This window comes from Oryzias melastigma, unplaced genomic scaffold (assembly GCF_002922805.2).
Source record: "Oryzias melastigma strain HK-1 unplaced genomic scaffold, ASM292280v2 sc00432, whole genome shotgun sequence".
Classification (NCBI taxonomy): Eukaryota; Metazoa; Chordata; class Actinopteri; order Beloniformes; family Adrianichthyidae; genus Oryzias; species Oryzias melastigma.
The window spans coordinates 14,101-34,493 of NW_023417028.1; the positions used below are offsets into that span (position 1 = coordinate 14,101).

General features: G+C 39.7%; 2 protein-coding genes across 4 annotated transcripts in view; both read left to right on the top strand.

Annotated features, from left to right (window-relative positions):
- Window positions 1–14,382, top strand: part of LOC112138091 (protein NLRC3-like) — a 16,236-nt gene extending 1,854 nt beyond the window's left edge. Inside the window, exons 2-9 of one of the 3 annotated variants that reach the window (XM_036211063.1) lie at window positions 406–553; window positions 3,733–3,852; window positions 3,976–4,031; window positions 4,135–5,986; window positions 8,065–8,241; window positions 10,520–10,696; window positions 12,310–12,483; window positions 12,803–14,382. In XM_036211063.1, the coding sequence (XP_036066956.1) occupies window positions 465–553; window positions 3,733–3,852; window positions 3,976–4,031; window positions 4,135–5,986; window positions 8,065–8,241; window positions 10,520–10,696; window positions 12,310–12,483; window positions 12,803–12,830 (2,673 nt within the window). In that variant the 5' untranslated portion in view covers window positions 406–464 and the 3' untranslated portion in view covers window positions 12,831–14,382. Of the gene's footprint in view, window positions 1–405; window positions 554–764; window positions 946–3,732; window positions 3,853–3,975; window positions 4,032–4,131; window positions 5,987–8,064; window positions 8,242–10,519; window positions 10,697–12,309; window positions 12,484–12,802 lie in introns of those variants that run through there. The other 2 variants (XM_036211062.1, XM_036211064.1) reach the window with 2 other exon arrangements.
- Window positions 14,383–16,121: 1,739 nt separating this feature from the next.
- On the top strand, window positions 16,122–19,920 carry LOC112138090 (ADP-ribosylation factor-like protein 4C). Its single transcript, XM_036211065.1, has one exon. It carries the CDS (start codon window positions 16,358–16,360, stop codon window positions 16,913–16,915), a length of 558 nt encoding a protein of 185 aa, XP_036066958.1. The 5' UTR covers window positions 16,122–16,357; the 3' UTR covers window positions 16,916–19,920.
- The last annotated feature ends 473 nt before the right edge of the window (window positions 19,921–20,393 follow it).

Genomic DNA, 20,393 nt, shown 5'->3' on the forward strand with positions numbered 1-20,393 from the left:
ACCCACATGTGTGCTCACTTGGTTCAAACACATACGACCAATCATGTGCGGCTTGAAGAGAAAATAATAATAAACTTTATAAAACCCTTAAATTGTGGATCTAGACCCAGAAGAGGGTCTTCTGCTTCCTGAATAGTTTGTTGTTTAATGTCAAAGTGAGTGAATGAGTGAAATGTTGCTCCATCATGGAGTGTTTGCTGCTGCAGCTCCATGTCTCCATCTGGTGGAGGGAGAGCAGAAGTGCAGCAGCTGATGTTCAGCAGCTTCCTCTGTCCCACACTGCTGTCTGACTGCATTCACCTGAACCTGAGAGGAAACACAAGAGAAGAGCCCATCAGTGGAGGAGCAGCTGATCTGTTAGTGAAGGAGGATCAGAGCTGATGATGATGATGGTTTCCTCTGCAGATGAAGGCTGGAAGAAGGTGTGTGTGAGCTGATCCAGTGGATCCAGTCAATCCAGCAGCATGGATCAGTGTGAGGACACACAGGAGGGAGCCCCTCCCTCTACAAAAAGGAGAGATGGTAACCATGACAACCAGAGCAAAGCTCAGAGGTGAGATGAACATCTCTAACTGTCCAGGACTCTTCTCCATGTCAGAGCTCAGCACTCACACCAGCAACCGCCATTCTTCACAGGAACCAACCTGGACCTGGACCTGGACCTGGATCTGGATCTGGACCTGGACCTGGACCTGGACCTGGATCTGGACCTGGACCTGGACCTAGATCTGGACCTGGTTCTGGACCTGGTTCTGGACCTGGATCTGCATCTGGATCTGGATCTGGATCTGGATCTGGATCTGGATCTGGACCTGGTTCTGGACCTGGACCTGTACCTGGATCTGGTTCTGGACCTGGACCTGGATTCAGTTGGGGATCCAAAAGGAGTGGTGACCCAGAGGATTATTTAACTACATTCAAAAACAGCAGTTCAAGAGTGAAACAGTAAGTGTTTGTCAAATACATGTGGATTAAACTGAAAGAACTTCCTGCAGTTTCACACAGTTGTCAGAAGGGGGCGTTTTAACAGACTGTCTCACTGCAGATCAGTCTGATCATGATCTGAGTTCATTAGTTTAACATGGAAGATAATCTGATGAACCTTCATAAGACAAGAGAGGAGTTTTGATTAAAACTGATGTTTTTCCATCAGGCTATCACAGAAATTTGGACCTGGATCCAGCTGTGTTTTCATATCTTTTATTTCTCTACTATTTCTCTTTTCCTCACACTGACCCAGAACTTCTCCCAGTCTTACATATTGGTGACTACCATAACCATGTCCAGCTGTGGAGTTCAGTTCAGTTTGATGAATATTTGAAAGTAACAGTACAGTATAAATGGTAAATGGAGGATATATAGTACTCATACAGTACTTTAGTACTGTTTTAGAAGGTCCATTCCCACATTCACACACTGATGGCTCCACTGCTTTACATGGAGCCGACCTATGACCTCCAGGAACAATGTGGTTTTCAGTGTCTTGTTCGAAGACATTTCAACACATGGGTGGGAATCAAACATGTAACTGGAGGTCGACCGCTCTGCCTTTGCACCACAGACTCACAATATTTTACCCAAGTGGTAAATGGTGTATACTTGTATAGCACTTTTCTACCTTCCTTGAAGGCCCAAAGCTCTTTACAGTCACAGTCCATTCACACACTGCTGGTGGCTCCACTGTAGAACACTGGAGCCAACCTTCCTCCAGTGGCAGTGTGGGGCTCAGTGTCTTGCCCAAGGACACTTTGACACATGGGTAGACAAGGCAGGAAATGAACCCGCACTCCTCTGATCAGGAGTCGATCGTCCTACTGCTGCACTGCAGCCGCTCCAAATGTTCAGACTTTTCTTCAGTTTCTTCAGTCATTCTGCTTTTCTGATCATCTCTGCTTCCTTTTGGTCAGACGGTCGTTCCAGTAGACGTCAGTCCTCTGGAGTTTCTTTGTTCAATAAATCTAGTTTGTCTTGAGATCCACAAACCTTATGATGATCTCTGGTTTATCAGACTCCCTTCTCTTTGCTGAACATTTACAGTTTGGTGCCTCATTGATGATGACTCAATGAGCTGTTATCTTGAAATAAAGAACTGTGGGAAAATGTGCACATGTGGACAAAAGTGTTGGTACCCCTCAGTTAAAGAAGGAAAAACCCACAATTCTCACTGAAATCACTCGAAACTTACAAAAGTAACAATAAATAAAAATTTATTGAAAATTAAATAATCAACTTCCGGTAGCAGCAGAAAGAGATGGACGCATAAAACGAGAGCTCCGTAAACAGGCGACTTAAATCCCCGTAATTCAATGAACGAGTTTATTGTAAAACACGAAACATGAGTGGGGGTACTAAACCCAAAAACAAACGGGTGATGGAAAAGCAGCCAGAGAGATCACCAAACAAAGAAGACTTCAGTGATGCTAAAGCTAACGCTACCGAAGAAGAGCGCGGCCACGATTCAACAGACTCGGCCCAACTCAGTTTGAGAGATATCAGCTCGCAAATCAAGAACCTCAAAACTGACCTAACTTCCAGCTGGTCTACGTTCAAAGAAGCTTTTAGAACAGAGCTGAAAGAGGAACTGGCACAGTTCAAAAAGCAACTCGAGCAACAGTTAGCTAACGCGGCGCTAATGCTACAGGAACATGAGCAGAAATTGGAAGAGGCGGCGGCACGGATTGAGGAACAGGAATCATGGTCAGAGACAGCAAATCAAGTGATCCAACACATGCTAAAGGAACAACAGACACTGCAAGACAAGCTAAACGTGGGTTTGTCCTTCTTTAACTGAGGGGTACCAACACTTTTATCCACGTGTGTATACCTGTTCCTGACTTCCATCAGAAACTGATCTTAGAGAACGAGGACAAAAACCCAGTTCTGTAGTTCTACTTAGGTCAGTGTTTCTCACTCCAGGTCCTCGAGAGCCGCCACCCTGCCTGCTTTCCAGATCTCCAAGTCCTGCCAGCTGCTGATTCGTTCAGTCAGATGTCTCCACCATCTGATTGAATAAACACACCTGATCCAGGTAATCAGCAGCAAGCAGTACACAAAGAGCTGGAAAACAGGCAGGGTGGCGGCTCTCGAGGACCTGGAATGAGGAACACTGGCTTAGGTCATTAGTATGAGCAACATTGATGATAAGTTAAAATATGATGAAGAAAGATTAAACATGTCAGAAAGTTTCAGCATCAACCATAAACAGGGTTACACCAAGAACAGCTGAAGTTCAAAAGTGCTCAGATGTGAAGATCAATCAAAGTAGATCTCTGTACATCCCAGACGTCTCCAGAGAGGAGAAGACTTTCATCAGAGAAGTCCAAAGAGTTTAGCTGTAAACAAAGTGAAGATCAACATCATCATGGTTGTCTTCCGGATCGTTCTGGTTCAGGTTCTGCAGGAGCTCCTCATTTCCAGCTCATTCCTGTTCTGATTGATTCATAACTTACTGGAACAAAAACACACATCAGTGCATAAATGTTGTAACATCTGTGTGTGAGAGTCAGAACGTTTATGTTCTGGACCATCAAATGGCCACATCTGCTCTAGAACAGCCTTCTGTGTTCCACAGTTCTACTGTCAGGAGAACCGGTTCCAAATGGACCGTTCCTCATAAACACAGATGTTTGCTGTTATTCAGACTAAACAGAACCGTCTGTGTTCATGTCAAAGTCCATCAGCTGTTCATGAAGAAGCAGATCCTCCGACACTCTGATGTTTCTGTGTTTGTAGAGGTCAACAGGTCACTCAGAGATTCCAGTCTGCAGCATCCAGCTGTGGATCCATGAAGAGTGACGGCTCCAAATATGATCCTCCAAACTTCAGAACTGAACCAGGACCTTCAGACTCACAGTAAGAACCAGTTTCTAGTGAACAGAGCAGAGTTCAGATCTCTGGACATCAGAAATGATCTCAAGTCTGACATATTTTCTGTTTGGATCCAAATGAGATCTTCTTCAATTTGTTTCTCCTTAGTGTCCTCAGAGAGAAGAAGAGGACCGGACCCCAGTCTGCAGAAAGACCCAGAGCTGGTGAGTCAGAGCCTGATCATCTGCTGATGGATTCTTCTGGAAACATCTGCTGGAGTTGTGTTGAACACTCATGGAGGAGCTTTCTTCTCTGCTCTTTCAGCAGATGTTGGTCTGCAGGAGATTTTTGGAGAACATCGGATCATTCTGAGGAGCAGAAGTGAACATGTGACTGAAGGAACTGAAGAAGCAGGAAGAGAAACACTCCTCAACAGGGTCTACACTGAGCTCTACATCACAGAGGAACTGAGACGAGAGGTTAACACCCAACATGAGGTGATGCAGCTGGAGACCACCACCAAGACCAACAAGCTCCATGACACTGCAATCAAGAACCCAGACATCTTCAAAGTCTTCCCTGACCAACACAGATCCATCAGAGTGGTTCTGACCAGCGGAGTTGCTGGAGCTGGAAAAAGCTTCTCAGTGCAGAAGTTCACTCTGGACTGGGCCGAGGGCTTGGAGAACCAAGACATCAGTGCTGTGGTTCCTCTTTCCTTCAGGGAGATGAACTTGATCAGAGATGAGCAGTACAGTCTTCTCACTCTGATCCAGCTGTTCCATCCAACACTCCAGAAGATCCCAGCAGAACAGCTGTCTGTCTGCAAACTTCTGTTCATCTTTGATGGTCTGGATGAAAGCAGACTTTCTCTGGACTTCAACAACAGTCAGGTGGTGTCTGATGTCACCCAGAAGTCCTCGGTCAACGTGCTGCTCTCTAACCTCATCCAGGGACGTCTGCTTCCCTCAGCTCTGGTCTGGATCACTTCCAGACCTGCAGCAGCCAATCAGATCCCTCCTTCATGTGTGGACAGACTGACAGAAGTACGAGGCTTCAATGATGCTCAGAAGGAGGAGTACTTCAGGAGGAGATTCCCAGATGAAGAGCTGTCCAGCAGAATCATCTCCCACATCAGGAGCTCCATGTCCCTCTATATCATGTGTGAAGTTCCAGTCTTCTGCTGGATCACTGCTGTGGTTCTGGAGAACATGCTGACCACAGAGCAGAGAGGAGAGCTGCCCACCACTCTGACTGACATGTACTCACACTTCCTGATGGTCCAGACAAAGAGGAAGAAGAACAAGTACCAGCAGGAACATCAGACAAGTCCACAAGAGCTGATGGAGACTGACAGGGAAGTTCTTCTGAAGCTGGGGAGGCTGGCATTTAAACATCTGGAGAAAGGAAACATCATGTTCTACCAAGAAGACCTGCAGCAGTGTGGTCTGGATGTCACAGAGGCCTCAGTGTACTCTGGAGTTTGTACTGAGATCTTCAGAAGAGAGCGTGAGATCTTCCAGAAACCGGTCTACAGCTTTGTTCATCTAAGTGTTCAGGAGTTTCTGGCTGCAGTCTACGTGTTCCACTGTTACTCCACCAGGAAGGTAAAGGTCATTGATGACTTCCTAAAGAACAACATGGAGAACCCATCCCTGGATGAGTTTCTGAGTAGAGTCATGAAGAAATCCCTGCAGAGTCAAACTGGACACCTGGACCTGCTTGTTCGCTTCCTTCATGGTCTCTCTGTGGAGTCCAACCAGAGACTCTTAGGAGGCCTGCTGGGTCAGACAGAGAAGAATCCAGAAACCATCCCAAGAATCATCAACAACCTGAAGGAGAACAAAAATTATAATTTTGATTATTGTGATGATTCTGATTCAGATTCAGACTCTGGTTCGGATGAGGAGGAAGATAAAGTCTCTCCTGACAGAAGCATCAACATCTATCACTGTCTAATGGAGATGAAGGACCTCTCAGTTCATCAGGAGATCCAAGAGTTTCTGAAGTCAGAGAACAAATCAGAGATTAAACTCTCAGAGATCCACTGCTCAGCTCTGGCCTACACTCTGCAGATGTCAGAAGAGGTTCTGGATCAGCTGAACCTGGACCAGTACAACACATCAAATGAGGGTAAACGGAGACTGATCCCAGCTGTGAGGAACTGCAGAAAGTTCAGGTGAGTCCAGAAGTGATTGTGATGATAAATTAGATCAGTGTTCAGATCTTCAACTGTCATCTTCTAGCATTTGTGGTCACACATTTCAATCTGACACCAGCATTAGAAGAATCAACACGAAAGCAGCATTTAGATTTGATTTCTGGAATCCAGTCCAGCTCTCCAGACCTTCCTGATTCTGTCAAAAAGCTAACTGCCCCTAAACCTTCTCACTGATGGCTCCACTCAGAGCTGCAGCTAGAAACTACTGTAGTGATCATCTATTCTGTTCAGTTTCCATTTAGACTTCTGTCTAATCAGATTACAAAGAATGAAAGGTTTGAAAATGATTGGAAACCAAAAGATGAAAGAAGAAAATCAGTTTGTTTTTCACACATAAATGATCTTTGTAGCTAAAGATCAAAGAAGGATCATATTTATGCAGCTAAATCAGGGCCAATATAATTTGAAACCCAAATAAATCAAATTCAATAAAATATTGGCTTTTGGTCAAAAAAAATATAAATGTCCAAAACTTTTTGGTATTCAAAAATAAACTTAGATATTTTCAGTTTTAAATGTTCTGTTTTTTACACTCGTCTTGGGACAACTTCAGACTATGATAGGGCAGACAAAGCAGGGATTTTCTGACAGTAATTATTACAGTTTTAGGACTGAAGTTACCACCCTCATCCATTTTGATTGGTTCTCGTGTTAGTCCCGCTCCATCGCGCCACAACGGGGCCAAAAGAATTGTAACTGCAACTTTCAGATTTAAAAAAAAAAAAAAAAATTTTGAAAGTAGTGATGAAAGATATGGACTTTTTACAACTGATACCGATATTCAATATTTTCCAGCCTCTTGCAGCCGATACCGATATTGATACCGATAATCAAAACTTGAGAAAAATATATTTGCAAGTACAAAGTAAGAGTGCATGGCTCTTATGTATTTCAACAAATGTGCAGAAGTTGTTTTACTTACAAATGAATTGAACAACAGGTAGAACAAACACTATTAGCTTTTCAGTCTGCTGTACATCTGTAAATAGAGAAAGTGCATTTCAATGGTCAGAACAAATGTTAAGACTTTAACTTAAATAGCAATGTAACAAGGACATTTTTCAATACCAATAATGTCAAATATAATAGCATGCAAAGAAATAGTTGAATCTGAAAGTGCTAAAATGACTGCTTTGTGTAGAATCTTCTGCAGTGGATCTCTCTTGCTGCACGTGAGCCTATTATTTTGAAAATAAACCGGATTTTCTCATGTATCTTGATGTAACTTCCTGCCAGAATTGATGTGGATTGCTCGCGCACAAAATAGAGCAGACGCCTAAAACGACTCGCTACACTGCGCAGGCCCTCGACGGAGGACCGCGCCTGGTGTGAACCACGCATAGGTTAACAAGGGCGCCGACTAGAGGCGGAGTCCGTTCTGCGTCCAGTGTGAACCCGGCATGAGGCTTAAACTGTTGCGTGAGCAGTGAAGCTATAACACAAGTGAATACTGAGTCGTGAATGAGGAAGCGTCAGAGTTTAACCCTTTAATTATCGGCCCATTTTATCTGTTAATTGTTTTCATATCGGAATTATCGGAAGGATGTCATAATTTCCAAAAAGATTTGAAATTGAAATTTTGAGTTTTTAATCCTAAAAAACAACTGGAAACTGGATCCAAAGTTCTGCAGCAGAACAGGACGATGAACTGTTGTTGTTTACAGCTTCAGAAACAATACAAAGATGGAAAGAGAAAAGTGGATCAGAAGCAACATTTCAAACTGTCAACATTCATCATCATGATGGTCAGAGTGACAGCAGTCAGTCTCTGTGATCCAGATGTTCTACTGTCAACTTTGTGGTCCAGACCTCAGATCACTGACAGACTGAGGACAGCATGAAGCTCCATGGAGCTCCACCTTCTCTCCTCCAGCTGCAGAAGAAAGCAACACAAAGATGAATGTCTGAGAGAGACTGATGAGGAGGACTGTTTCATAATGAAGATGAAGCTCTGATGAAGAGACAAATGTCCAACTGGAACTTCATCACAGCCTCAGTTCATCATCACCTGTTTCTGTCTTTCTGTCTCTTCACAGAATTCCATCACGATGTGGACTCTCAGAGACTCACTATGAAATTGTGGCCTCAGCTCTGAAGTCCAACCCGTCCCACCTGACAGAACTGGACCTGAGCAATAATGACATCCAGGATTCATCCGTGAATGTTCTGTGTTCTGGACTGGAGAGTCCAAACTGCAGACTGCAGACTCTGAGGTCAGAACATTGAAGCTGCTGGTTGGTTCATTTCTACATTTGTAGTTCTTCACTGAAGCTGAAAGGTTTGGATTCAAAGAGTTTCTGGATTTTCCAGAACTTGAATCATTTGGTTTTTTTCATTGTCATTCAGCCGTTTCTCTATTTCCGACCTGTTCTTGCTGTGAAAGGGTTTTTTTCTTTGTCCAGTGAGACTTCATGAATTTAGAAAAGAAGACATTGAATTTCTGTCGTTTTCAGGGCTGCCACGATTAGTTGATTAGTCACGACTACGTCAACGCATCGATTTTAGTTTGTTTTCTTTTGTTGATCTCAAACTACATTGTGTGCTTTCTAATGCCGGGTCTGCTTTTCTCTCTGACACACGTGCACAGTAGTAGTCTATTCAGTAGTGATGCCACAGGAAGTTCTATGAAGGTTCCAGGTATTAGAATAACACGCTAACAGAGCTTGAATATGAGGGAAACTTCAGAAAAATCAAAGGAAAAAGTGTCCAATGTCATTTCTGCAAGACAGAACTTGTGTTCCACAGCAGCTCTACGGTGAAACATGAACACATGAAGAGGAAATGTGTTGTGACGGAGTATGATAATGAGAGTTTCAGCTAGCTAAACTAAGCTAAGCTAACATGGGCACTAACAGAGAGCTAGCTCTGCCGTGGCAGTTTTTCTGGTTCAAATAGATCATCTGCTGCTGTCATTAATGGGGTGTATGGAGATAAACCAATAGATCTGCAGCAGATCCGTTTCTACAGAGCCTCTCTGTCTGCAACGGGAACGTTTCAGAATCCGTGCTCTTCCAACCAAACGCCACCAGGGTGGCGCGGATTCTGAATTTGTAAAGGAAATTGTTATGCACCATATGACTAGGGGTGCAAGAAGTAACATAAGCAAAGAAAATGATCTAGAAAACTAAAAATACTAAACCAAATGTCAGTCAGAAAAACCCCAAGCAACCAAAATAGAGGCTGATTACTGATTTGTATAAAGACATTAAGAGGTTTTATTACTCCTCTTCAAAAATAACAAAACAAACCAAAGAACAGACTAATTAAGCATTTGACTTCAGGGTGAACACAGGCCAAAATAATAAACAAAACAGGACAAACTCAAATGTCAAACCCTCTACCTAACCTGTAAATGAAACAAAAGAAAATAAATTACAAAGTCTAACCTGTCTCCCTGAACTAACAAAAACAGGAGAAAACAGTCACAAACAAAATGGAGGTTCACCCCTACTGGCTGCTTAAAACTAACAAAAAGTCTTAAATTCACAAAAACTCTACATAAGTCTCAAGTCTCTCAATGAAGGCATCAGAGACCAACAACAACAGTTCTTATAAAGGTGGGGAGGAGAGACACCCAGTCCATCAACACAAAATCTCCCCACGCGAGGAAGTGGAGACGCCCACCATGTAATAATAGTTATTTATTCAATAATAAATCACTGATTCATATTTTCAGTGTTTTTTTTTTTAGATAACTTCTGGTCTGGAACCTCACAACTATCCAGAAACACTGAGAGAGATGAAATGATGATTTGAAGAGGTTTTTCAAAAAGTGATCAAATGAAGAATAGTTATCAGACCAACTGTAAAAAGAGGAAAAGACAAAGAGAAAGCAAGAAATGTGTTGTTATACTTCCAAAGGAAGACAGATGAAATAGGAAAAACAGATCAAATTAACCCAAAAGAAGTTAAAGAAAGTCAAGAATGAGAAAAGAGACAGCAAAAGGAGAGAAAAGACAAAGAGACAGAATTTATTATTTTCAAAATATTTCTTTAGTTTGTAATTGACTCTACTGTTTTTGTTCCTTCATTCAGATATTTTATTTATTTTTCCTTGTTTAGTAAAACCTGACATATTGAAGAAAAGACAGATAATTAGATAATTATCATTTGTTCCTACTAAGAAGTGAGGGATTGATAAATTAACTCTAAATAAATGTAATGTTTTTTCCAAGTTAAAATAATCTAGATAAAAACATTTATTTAACATTTAAATGTGATTTCAGTTTTTAGATGCTGATCAAAAACATTTGAATTGTTGACATTCATGTTATCTTAAAGTGGACCAGTAAGGAAGTTATTAGACGCCATGTTTTTGGGTCCAAAAGCTACCCCCCCCCTCCCCCCAGGATAATATATTTTCATTTACAGATCATCATTTCAACTAAAAATGTCATCTATCAGTCTCTCATCAGGGCGGTTCCACCTGACTGAATTTACAAGTTCTAGCTGCATCACTGCTCCTGAACACACTTTTCTGTCTGATTTCAGGTTGTATAGATGCAGTTTGTCAGAGATCAGCTGTGAAGCTCTGGGTTCAGCTCTGAAGAACAACCCATTTAATCTGACAGAACTGGACCTGAGCTGGAACAAGAACTTGCAGGATTCAGGAGTTTTTCATCTGTATGGTTTTCTGGAGAGTCCAGACTGCAGACTGAAGACTCTGAGGTCAGACTCCATGTTTCTGTTGTGTTCACATCAATATGATGACAAAGTTGTGTTGACACTAAACTGCAGACTTTAGGCTGACACTTCCTCATCACTTCCTTCCTGCTTTCATCTGAATGTGAAATCTAGATGGTCAGAAAATATGCTCATTTAGCCACGCCCATCAAACAGTCTTCAACTAATCAGCCACGCCCACATCGTTGTACCATGAGACCATTGACTGTAAAAAAAATACTGGACTTCTCGAGCCGTGAGGTCCCCCATTGGAAATGCATTACCTTCACTCCTCGCAAAAGTAGGCTGCCGCTTTCACCGTCACTTCCTGAAACGGCTATCGACATATTGCAAACGTCTGGAACCCATCGTCAGCGATTGGTCTGAGTCTCTGTGAGTCATAGGAGAGTCATGGAATCTACAGGAAGTACTGTCGCCAATCTGGAGTGAGTTTATTGGGAGTCTCCACCTCTTTTCACGCCTCTACCACGAGACCGCGGGATGTAAACAGCTTCTACTTTAATAACGCTGGCTCCAGAGAATTGTACAAGTCATTGTTGAAGCCTTTAAATACCGGGACTGAAGAAAAGACAGGAAGCAGAGCTGGAGGTAGCAGAGATGAAGATGCTGAGGTTCTCTTTGGGAGTGACCAGGATGGATAGGATCAGGAATGAATACATCAGAGGGACAGCACATGTTAGAGGTTTTGGAGATAAAGTCAGAGAGGCCAGACTGAGATGGTTTGGACATGTTCAGAGGAGAGACAGTGAATATATTGGTAGAAGGATGCTGAGTCTAGAGCTGCCAGGAAAGAGGTCTAGAGGAAGACCAAAGAGGAGGTTTATGGATGCAGTGAATGAAGACATGAAGGTGGCTGGTGTTAGAGTGGAGGATGCTGAAGACAGGCTTAGATGGAGGAAACTGATTCGCTGTGGCGACCCCTGAAGGGAAAAGCCGATGTGTAGCCACAAACAGATCCAAGGTTTGATCAACACAATCAGAACGCTGTGACTTTTGGAGTCAGACTGAAACTCTGACAAAATTGTATGTGCAGTGCTACCGCTTGGGTTCGCTGTTCAATATTTTTAACTACATGGTGTGTTGGGTTGTGAGAGGTGTTTTCTCTTCCTTTCTTTGTGTACGGGCCTGTATTTACAAATGAAAAAAGATCAAAAATCAACTGTTAAACTTCCTGTTTGCTACAGTTAAAGTTACAATCTGGATCACTAGACATAATCATCCAATCTCTGAGGGATGTGTTGATGTTCAGCAGATTTTTTTGTTCTTTTAAGATCAAGGTTACTCGTGGAGTATATTTATTTTAAAGTGACTGAAAGGCTAGAGGAGTTCTCCCAAACGTGGCTGTAGAAAGAGTTTTGGACCATGTCAATGCTGATGGAGAAGTCATTTTCTATTTCCAAACCCCAGTGCTCACGTCATCATTCATTGATCTTTGTTTTTACCACCATGTCAGGATTTTTGATACGTTTGAGGTCATTTAATATGGAAATATGTGGATGGTCCAATAAAGAGAATTTTAACATCAAAATCTTTAGAAGAACTGGAGGTTGAAAAACAAGAATTTTGTCTTCAATTGAAACTCTTTCTTCTGGATTCAGGTTGTACAGATGTGGTTTGTCAAAGACCAGCTGTGCTGATCTGGCTGCAGCTCTGAAGTCCAACCTGTCCCACCTGATAGAACTGGACCTAAGGTTGAACAAGCTTCAGTCTTCAGATGTTGAGCAGCTCCAGGATCTGGTGGAGAGTCCAAACTCCAAACTGCAGACTCTGAGGTCAGTAGAGGGTTGGAGTCAGTCCAGCTGCTTCCAGATGTTTGGTCCTAAAGTTAGTCTGAGAGCAAAGATGCAGAGTTTCCTGTGAAGCTGCAGCTTCTCAATGAAGCTCTGAGGAGAATGATGACAGGCTTCAGGACAACAGTCAGCCAATCAGAGCAGCAGAAGCTCCAACAGGTGAAGATGACAGGAAGCTGCTGCTCTGAACAGAACTGAAGCTTCTGCTGCTCTTTCTGCTGCTGTGCTGCATCACTGACTGACACACCACCATCAGATAGAGACAACACTTCATCTCTGGACTTCTACTTTCTCTCTGCAGGTGGGAGGGAAAGGGTTGGAGAATCTGATGTTCCTCCTGGTGGATCAGAGAACATCATCATCATTATCATCCTCATCAGCTGGTCTGCAGAGAGGTTGTTCCTGGAGGTGGAGAGCAGAGTGATGGAGGAATCAGAGGAAGTGGAGATGAGTGTCAGAGCTGCAGCATGAACTGATCTGAGATCAGCTCCACTGTCTCTCTCAGCATCAAGTGGACAGTTATTGTGCTGCAGCTCCCCCAGTGGACTGATGGAGAACTGCACTTCATCTTCTCATTCTAACTTGGAGTGTTGATCTGAAACATAACTTGGATTCAAATGTTCAGCAGCTCCAGGATCTAGAGAAACAAACAGATTATTTTCTAGATCATCACTTTCTTCTTTCATCTACATTTGATGAAGAGATCTGGAAAAATCAAGGACTGAGGGAATTATTGATCAGACAGAACATTTCTGGAGTGATTGTAGATCAGAGACCAGGAGGAGCTTTTGTTTGTGATCATCAGAGAATTTCAGGAGCAGTTTTTGACGATTGTAGAAGAAAAGAGAGGACACCAAGTTTAGATCAAATATCAAGTGTGAGTCTGGTTCATAGAGAACTTTTGAATCCAATTGTGAAGTCTACAATGTTTAGTCTCCTGAATCTATAGAGTTAACCAGGACTTTATCTTTACTAGAGTCAGTTTTATTTTTACAAACAAACTTATAAAACATTTGATCAATATTTTTACATGTAGAAGCATCAACATTTAGAGCAACAGCAGTAAATGCAAATGAAACAGTCATTGTATGCTCAGTTCTTTGAATACATTTGTGTTTTATGGTTATTTTTAACTTTATTAACAAAAGGCAAAGTGAATGTCTCAGGGGAATTAAAATGTGGACAGATTGCAGAAAGACAGAAACAAAAATCATAAACATACTATATAATACATGAGAAAACAGAAACAATCAAAAACCTTTGGGGTTCAATAAACTTTACATTTTTTCAAAAATCTAATTATTTTCAATTGCTATTTAGTTTTGAAGTTGTTTGATGATATTTCTGTACTGAATATTTTAATTTAAGAAATGTTGGAATCTCAGTTTGGACCATTTAGCTTAATGAATGAGGAATTTGGCCAATAATAATAAAAAAACTGTGATAAAAGTACAATCTTTATCTGCTTTTAATGTGAACCAAACCATTCTTAATACTTTTTATTGTTCTTTTATTGAGAGTATTTTAACATTTTCATTTATTTGTTGGTTTTATGGTCTGTCTTTGAAAGACAAAAACAAACTGCAGGGCATAAGACCTGCTCTAAGATAATTGGTGTTAGACTGAGGGACCTTCCCTCTCTGTGGAAGGTGCTGAAGAAAGCCAAGAGCATCCTGGGACAGCCCCTGCATCCTCTGACTCCTGACTTTGTTTTGATGCCTTCAGGGCGATGTATTGATGTATGCTGATGTTACGGAGCTAAGGAGCACCCATTTTAACTATGATGGTCTGACACATTAATGTGACTGTGTTGTGTGTGTGAGAAACTGCACTAGTCTACAAATGAATTGCCCTCTGGGACCAATAAAGTTTTTTTTCTGATTCTGATTCTGCTTTGTTAGTAAAGTAACCCAGAATTATTTCTTTATCTAAAAGTTTTACAGTTTCTAAAATAATTTCCAACTTCCATCCAAAACATAGTATGTCTGCAGTCCACAAACATGATAGATAGATAGATAGATAGATAGATAGATAGATAGATAGATAGATAGATAGATAGATAGATAGATAGATGATAGATAGATAGATAGATAGATAGATAGATAGATAGATAGATAGATAGATAGATAGATAGATAGATAGATAGATAGATAGATTGATACTTTATTAATCTCTGCAGAGAGAAATTCCCTGTCTGGTAGCTCAACCATGCACACCAGCAGACACACAGATCAACAACTCAGTAAAATAAAGCATAGATTGTTTCCTCTTTGATCCATATCAACAACAAATCTACTTAAAGTTTTTTAGCAGGATATATACAATGCAATAACACCTCTTTTACTTTAAATCCCTTTAAAAAGCTGTACTAGACTGGTTGGAATGACATAAACTATTGCAGATTCTTTGGTGGAACATGAATACAGTTTTGAAAGAAATTCTGCATTTGTCAGAAGATTCAATTCAATTTTATATTATTTATATAGCCCAAAATCACAAAGAAAATTTGCCTCATTGGGCTTCATGAAGGTATTTTAAAGATGCAGAAATTAGTCATAAAATATAAACAATAGTTAAAAACTAAACAGACTAAATAAACTGGTTATCCCTGCCCTTAGACCCTCCCTCCCGGTAAGGAAAAACTCCTAAAAAAAACCTGAGTCAGGAAAAAAGAAGAAACCTTAGGGATTCCCACATGAAGGAGAGATCCTATCCCAGGACAGACAGGCGATACCAGAACTGTTAAAGAAAGATTAGCTTCTACAACTACGAATCTAAGAGTTCATTCAGATAGAGCTGAGGGACAAGTGATGATGAAGTCCACAGTCAAGATGAAGCAGAAGTGCAGTCCACGACCAGGAGGGAGATGACCCAGCAGGAATCACTCTCACTCAGAGATGCAGGATGGTGTCGGGGGCGTGGTCCACGGCCAAGAGTGGGAGCGCGGGCGATCCACCGGGGATCTGAAATCTCTCCCGCTCCCCAGAGGAGAGTGGGAAAGAAGAATTTTTTTCTACCACAAACTTTACTATACTCTTAGAAAAAAGCTTTATAAACTCCAATGTACTCTTACACAAACTCTACTCTGTTGTAGTATTTTTATAGATATATACAGACAGTTTTGCAGTCTTGCATACAAACTATCCATCTCTTACACACGCTTCATGTTACTACACAGAATTTATAAAAATAAATTGTCGTATACGGGGTGGGTAAATCTGACCCGTAGTACAAATGGAGTAAACTGAATGTTTCAGATTGAATAAAAGTTAGAAAAGAGTTCAGCATAAATGCTGAAACCTGAACCGGATTAATTCCTTTTTTTAAAACAACAATTATAGAATCAGTTGAATTTTATTTTATTTTTTCAAAATAAAAACAACACCCACTAATAATAAGGTTTATTCAATTTATTATATTAATTTAAAAACAGTAAATGAAAAAAGCTGCTGCTTGCAGTTACTCAGAACCGCCAGCAGATGGCAGCATTTCACAGATAAATGTTAATCAGTGAAAACGTTGAAATCCTAACAATTTATTTGTATAAAATAGAAACGTTTTTGTAAATAAAAAAAAGAACCAAATAATTTATTTTATTTTCTCCGCCAGAAAGTCGTGTCGTCATCCTCTACGTCGTTTCGTATCTTGGGGCAGCCTCGCGCCGTCACCTGTGATGAAAGTTTTGGGCGCCGCGTGAGCTCAAACGGAGAAGCGCACGCGGGCTTCCCGGTTTAAAAAGGAGTCTCCCGCGCGCGTGACTCTGCGCCGCTCCTGACCGTGGGGGATGAGGGGCGCGCGGCACACCGGTTCTGCCGTGTCACGTGACCTCCCGGGACATCCGCGCGTCTGACCCGTCATGGGGGGAACCTTCTCCAGCCTCCACGTCGTCATGCTCGGTCTGGACTCGGCGGGGAAGACCACGGTTCTGTACCGCCTGAAGTTCCACGAGTTCGTCAACACGGTTCCGACCATCGGCTTCAACGCGGAGCGGGTCCGGCTGGCCGGCCCGGGGGCCCCCAGCCGGGGCTTCAGCTGCCACCTGTGGGACGTGGGGGGCCAGGAGAAGCTGCGGCCCCTGTGGAGGCCCTACAGCCGGCGCGCGGACGGGCTCGTGTACGTGGTGGACTCCGTGGACGCGGAGCGGCTGGAGGAGGCGCGCGCCGAGCTGCACAGGGTCGCGCGCTCCCCGGAGAACCAGGGGACCCCGATGCTGGTCATCGCCAACAAGCAGGACCTGCCGCGCGCGCTGGACGCGGAGGAGATCCGCGCGCGGCTGCAGCTGGAGCAGCTGGAGGCCTCCACCCCCCTCCACCTCCAGCCGGCCTGCGCCATCACCGGAGAGGGGCTGGAGGAGGGCATGGGGAGGCTGCAGCAGCTGATCCTGAAGAGGAGGAGGAGGAGGAGGAGGCAGTGACTGATGGAGACCTCACTGAGGAGATCCAGCGGTTTTCATCTAAACTTTTATTTCATAAAAACATTTAATTCAAGGAGGAAAATACACCTTTTTTCCTGCACAGTAAGGAATTTTTGGCGCACTTTCACAATAAAAGCTCCAGTTGGATTGTTTTAACCGAATTCTGAGGTTAAAACTGGACTAACTACTAATGTTTTCTTTTTAATGAAAAAAAAATGTTATTGCTCCAAAAAGAAACAAAAGTAACCAAAGAATTGGATTGAAAGGGTGTCTCTTCCTCACAGAAACCATTTTTTTAATTATTTTTTTCTCATCTGGAAGAAAAAAGTTATTTTTTAAATCTTTTTCATATGGATTAGAAACTCTAATAACATATCAAGTGTTTTAACTTTCAGACTACGAGACTCTTATTTTGAAAAATACATTAAATTAGAAAGAAAAACTTTAAAATGTTGTCCTTTTTTTGTACAAGTATTACTAAAACGGTCAAAAAATACATTTGTTAGGGATTTAAATCTCTATGATGGGGACTCTTATTTAACTCATTAAGTCTTTACATAGAAAAACTTGATTTTTTTTCTATAAAGGTATTACCCAGACAGTCAAATTATACACTTTTTTTTGTTTTAAACTTCCATGAGCGGGACTCTTAATTTTGAAAACTTGTTAAGTCTTGACATGGAAAGAAAAAGTTTAATTTTTGTCTTTTCTTTTCTGTAAAACTATTAGTGAGTCAAATAATACATTTTTTAGTGTGTCACATTTCCATGAGCGGGACTTTTATTTTGAAAACTAAATTAAGGACAGTATTGATGAAACTCTTCAAATTTTGAAAAAGCTATGTGTGATATATTAAGCAAGAAAAAGGTTCATTAAAAATATATATATAAATTAGACAAATAATTTGTGTTAGAATTTACATGAAAGAAAACTTTTATTTTGAAAACTCAATCATGTATTGACCAAAGCCTTACATTTTGTTGGTATGCTGTATGCAAGATGTATTCAAAAATTAAAAAGTTCTTTTTTTTTCCTATAAAAATATGAACTAGACGGACAAATAATAAAATATTCACATTTTTAAATTTCCATGGTAGGGGACTCTTGTTTTGAAAACTCAATTAGGAGTCTTGATGAACGTCTTTAACGCTCCAAACAGATTTGTGTTACGTATTCAAGAGGAAAAAGTTAATTTTTGTAAATATTTCTTTCTTAAAAAAAAATATAAACATTTAAACTTTACAATTTTTTTTTTTTACTTTCTGCTACAGGGGACTCTTATTTTGATACTCAATTAAGTTTTGAAGAAAACTATCAATTCTTTGACTATATCATGTGATGCAATCAGAAGGGAAAAAGTATATTTTTGTTGTTTGTTTCTATGTGAAAAAATACTCAGACAGTCGAATAATACAATATTTATCCAAATAAGAGTCCACTTTCATGGAAAACAATAGATTTTATGATATTTGTCGGTCTGGTTTATATTTTAAGGGAAAAAAGTATTTTTTTAGTCCTTTTTTCCCCTCCAAAAAATTTAAATGAGTGAGTCAAATAATATCAAATATATTGTTTTTAGTTTCCATGACAGGCAACTTTTATTTTGGAAATATAAATAAGGCCCAATGAATGCCTTCCGCTTTTTAAAAGGCTATGTGGTAAGTAAGAAAAAAATCTCATTAAAAATAAAACATTTGAATAGAAATATAAAGCAGTCGTTTAAATATATATATATATATATATATCTTTTGGTAGAACTTTTCATAAAGGAATACTCTTATTTTGAAAACTGTCAATTTAAAGGATTTGTACATAAACTAAAGCCAGTGTAAAAAATTTCAAGTGCAGAAAATGTTTACAAAATTTACCCAATATTTTTTAGAAAAGTTACTTTGTTGTTTGTTCTCTGCTTTTGTTGTTATCTGGTTGTCATGGAAACCTTTTTACATCTAAATTACATCTGAATGTGCTCATTTTTTTACATTTTCATGTTTTTGGGCTCATGGAAACAATCATCCAGGACTGTTTAAGTGACAAAAATATGTATTTTTTTAAGCATAATTTCATTGAATTAAGGAAATGGGTCTTGATGGAATCATCTGCATTCACACTGAGCTGAAACTTTCTATCAAAATTAGTAAATTTACACCAAACATCAATGACATGAAGACTTCTTACCTTTTAGAGTCAAAAAGTGACAGAAATTCTTTCATAGAGATTTTTGTTTCAATAACCAAGCAAAGATGAATTTGTTTTTCATGTTTGTAGTTCATTGTTTTATCATATTTGTAGCAAAAACACTTAAAAAATCATCACATTATTACCGTTTTGGTTTTTAAAACTGTTGAATCTAAGACTTAGATTAAAAAATCTCAGCCAGAAATGTTAGACGAACAGTAAGCAGTCATCGGCGTATCGAGGGATTCTGAAACGCGGAGGTACTGAAGGAACGAGACAGGATGTTGAATGTTATCCCAAAACAATAAAACCAACAGGAACCTGTTCAGATTCTTGAAAAAACAACTGTTTTAAAGTGTTAATCTTACCTGGAAAAAAACGGTATCAAGTTTACTTATGTAACTCAGAGAGACAATTTTATTGGTTTTTTATTTGTTTGTTTGCAGCAAAAATGCATTTTTTTTATCTATCAAAACCAGCGTGACAGTTATCAGTTATTATGAGAAATTAATAATGTCCACTAGGAATTCACAAATCATATGTTTAATGCAAAAATGTAAAATAAGAATAAAAAATTAAGTGTTATTTTTGGGAATAAAGACTTTTTAAAATAAGCTTTGGTGTTTATGTGCATTGATTATACAAACCATTTATTTTTTTTATCTTAGTAGTAACATCTACTATATATGTGTTTGAATATATCATAACAAATAAAGATCAATGTATTTGTGTTTAGTTTATTTTTGTTGTTTAGCTATAGAAAGTGAACACTTTTATATTTTATATCTTGTTTTTTATTCACTATTTTTATTTTGAGTAAGAATATACAAATGTATTGTCAGGATAATAAAAATAAGGATGGTTATTTGTATTGTTGTATATAAGCTATAGTAAAGATTTTTTTAAATAATTATTTCAATAAAAATTCTTGATATTTATTGTGATTTTTAATAATCTAAATAAAGTAAATTTAGAGATGATTGAATGGATTTGATGTAATAGAGAAATAAAATTTAAATGCAGCTTTAATTGGGAAAAATTACGAAAAATAACACTTATCTCGGAGAGCATGTTTAGCCTTACAATACCCACAGGATCAAATTTGGCCACTGTTTTATTTTATTTGCTTCTAACTGATATATACAAACTTAAATAATATATACAAAATTTATGTATATTTATATATACTGTATATATATATATATATTATATATTTATATATATATCTTCATAGGTCTGATTCTCATATATTTATATATATATATATATATATATATATATATATATATATATATATATA

Coding starts and splice junctions, on each gene's coding strand:
- LOC112138090 (XM_036211065.1), top strand. CDS start 16,358: ATGGGGGGAACCTTCTCCAGCCTCCACGTCGTCATGCTCGGTCTGGAC.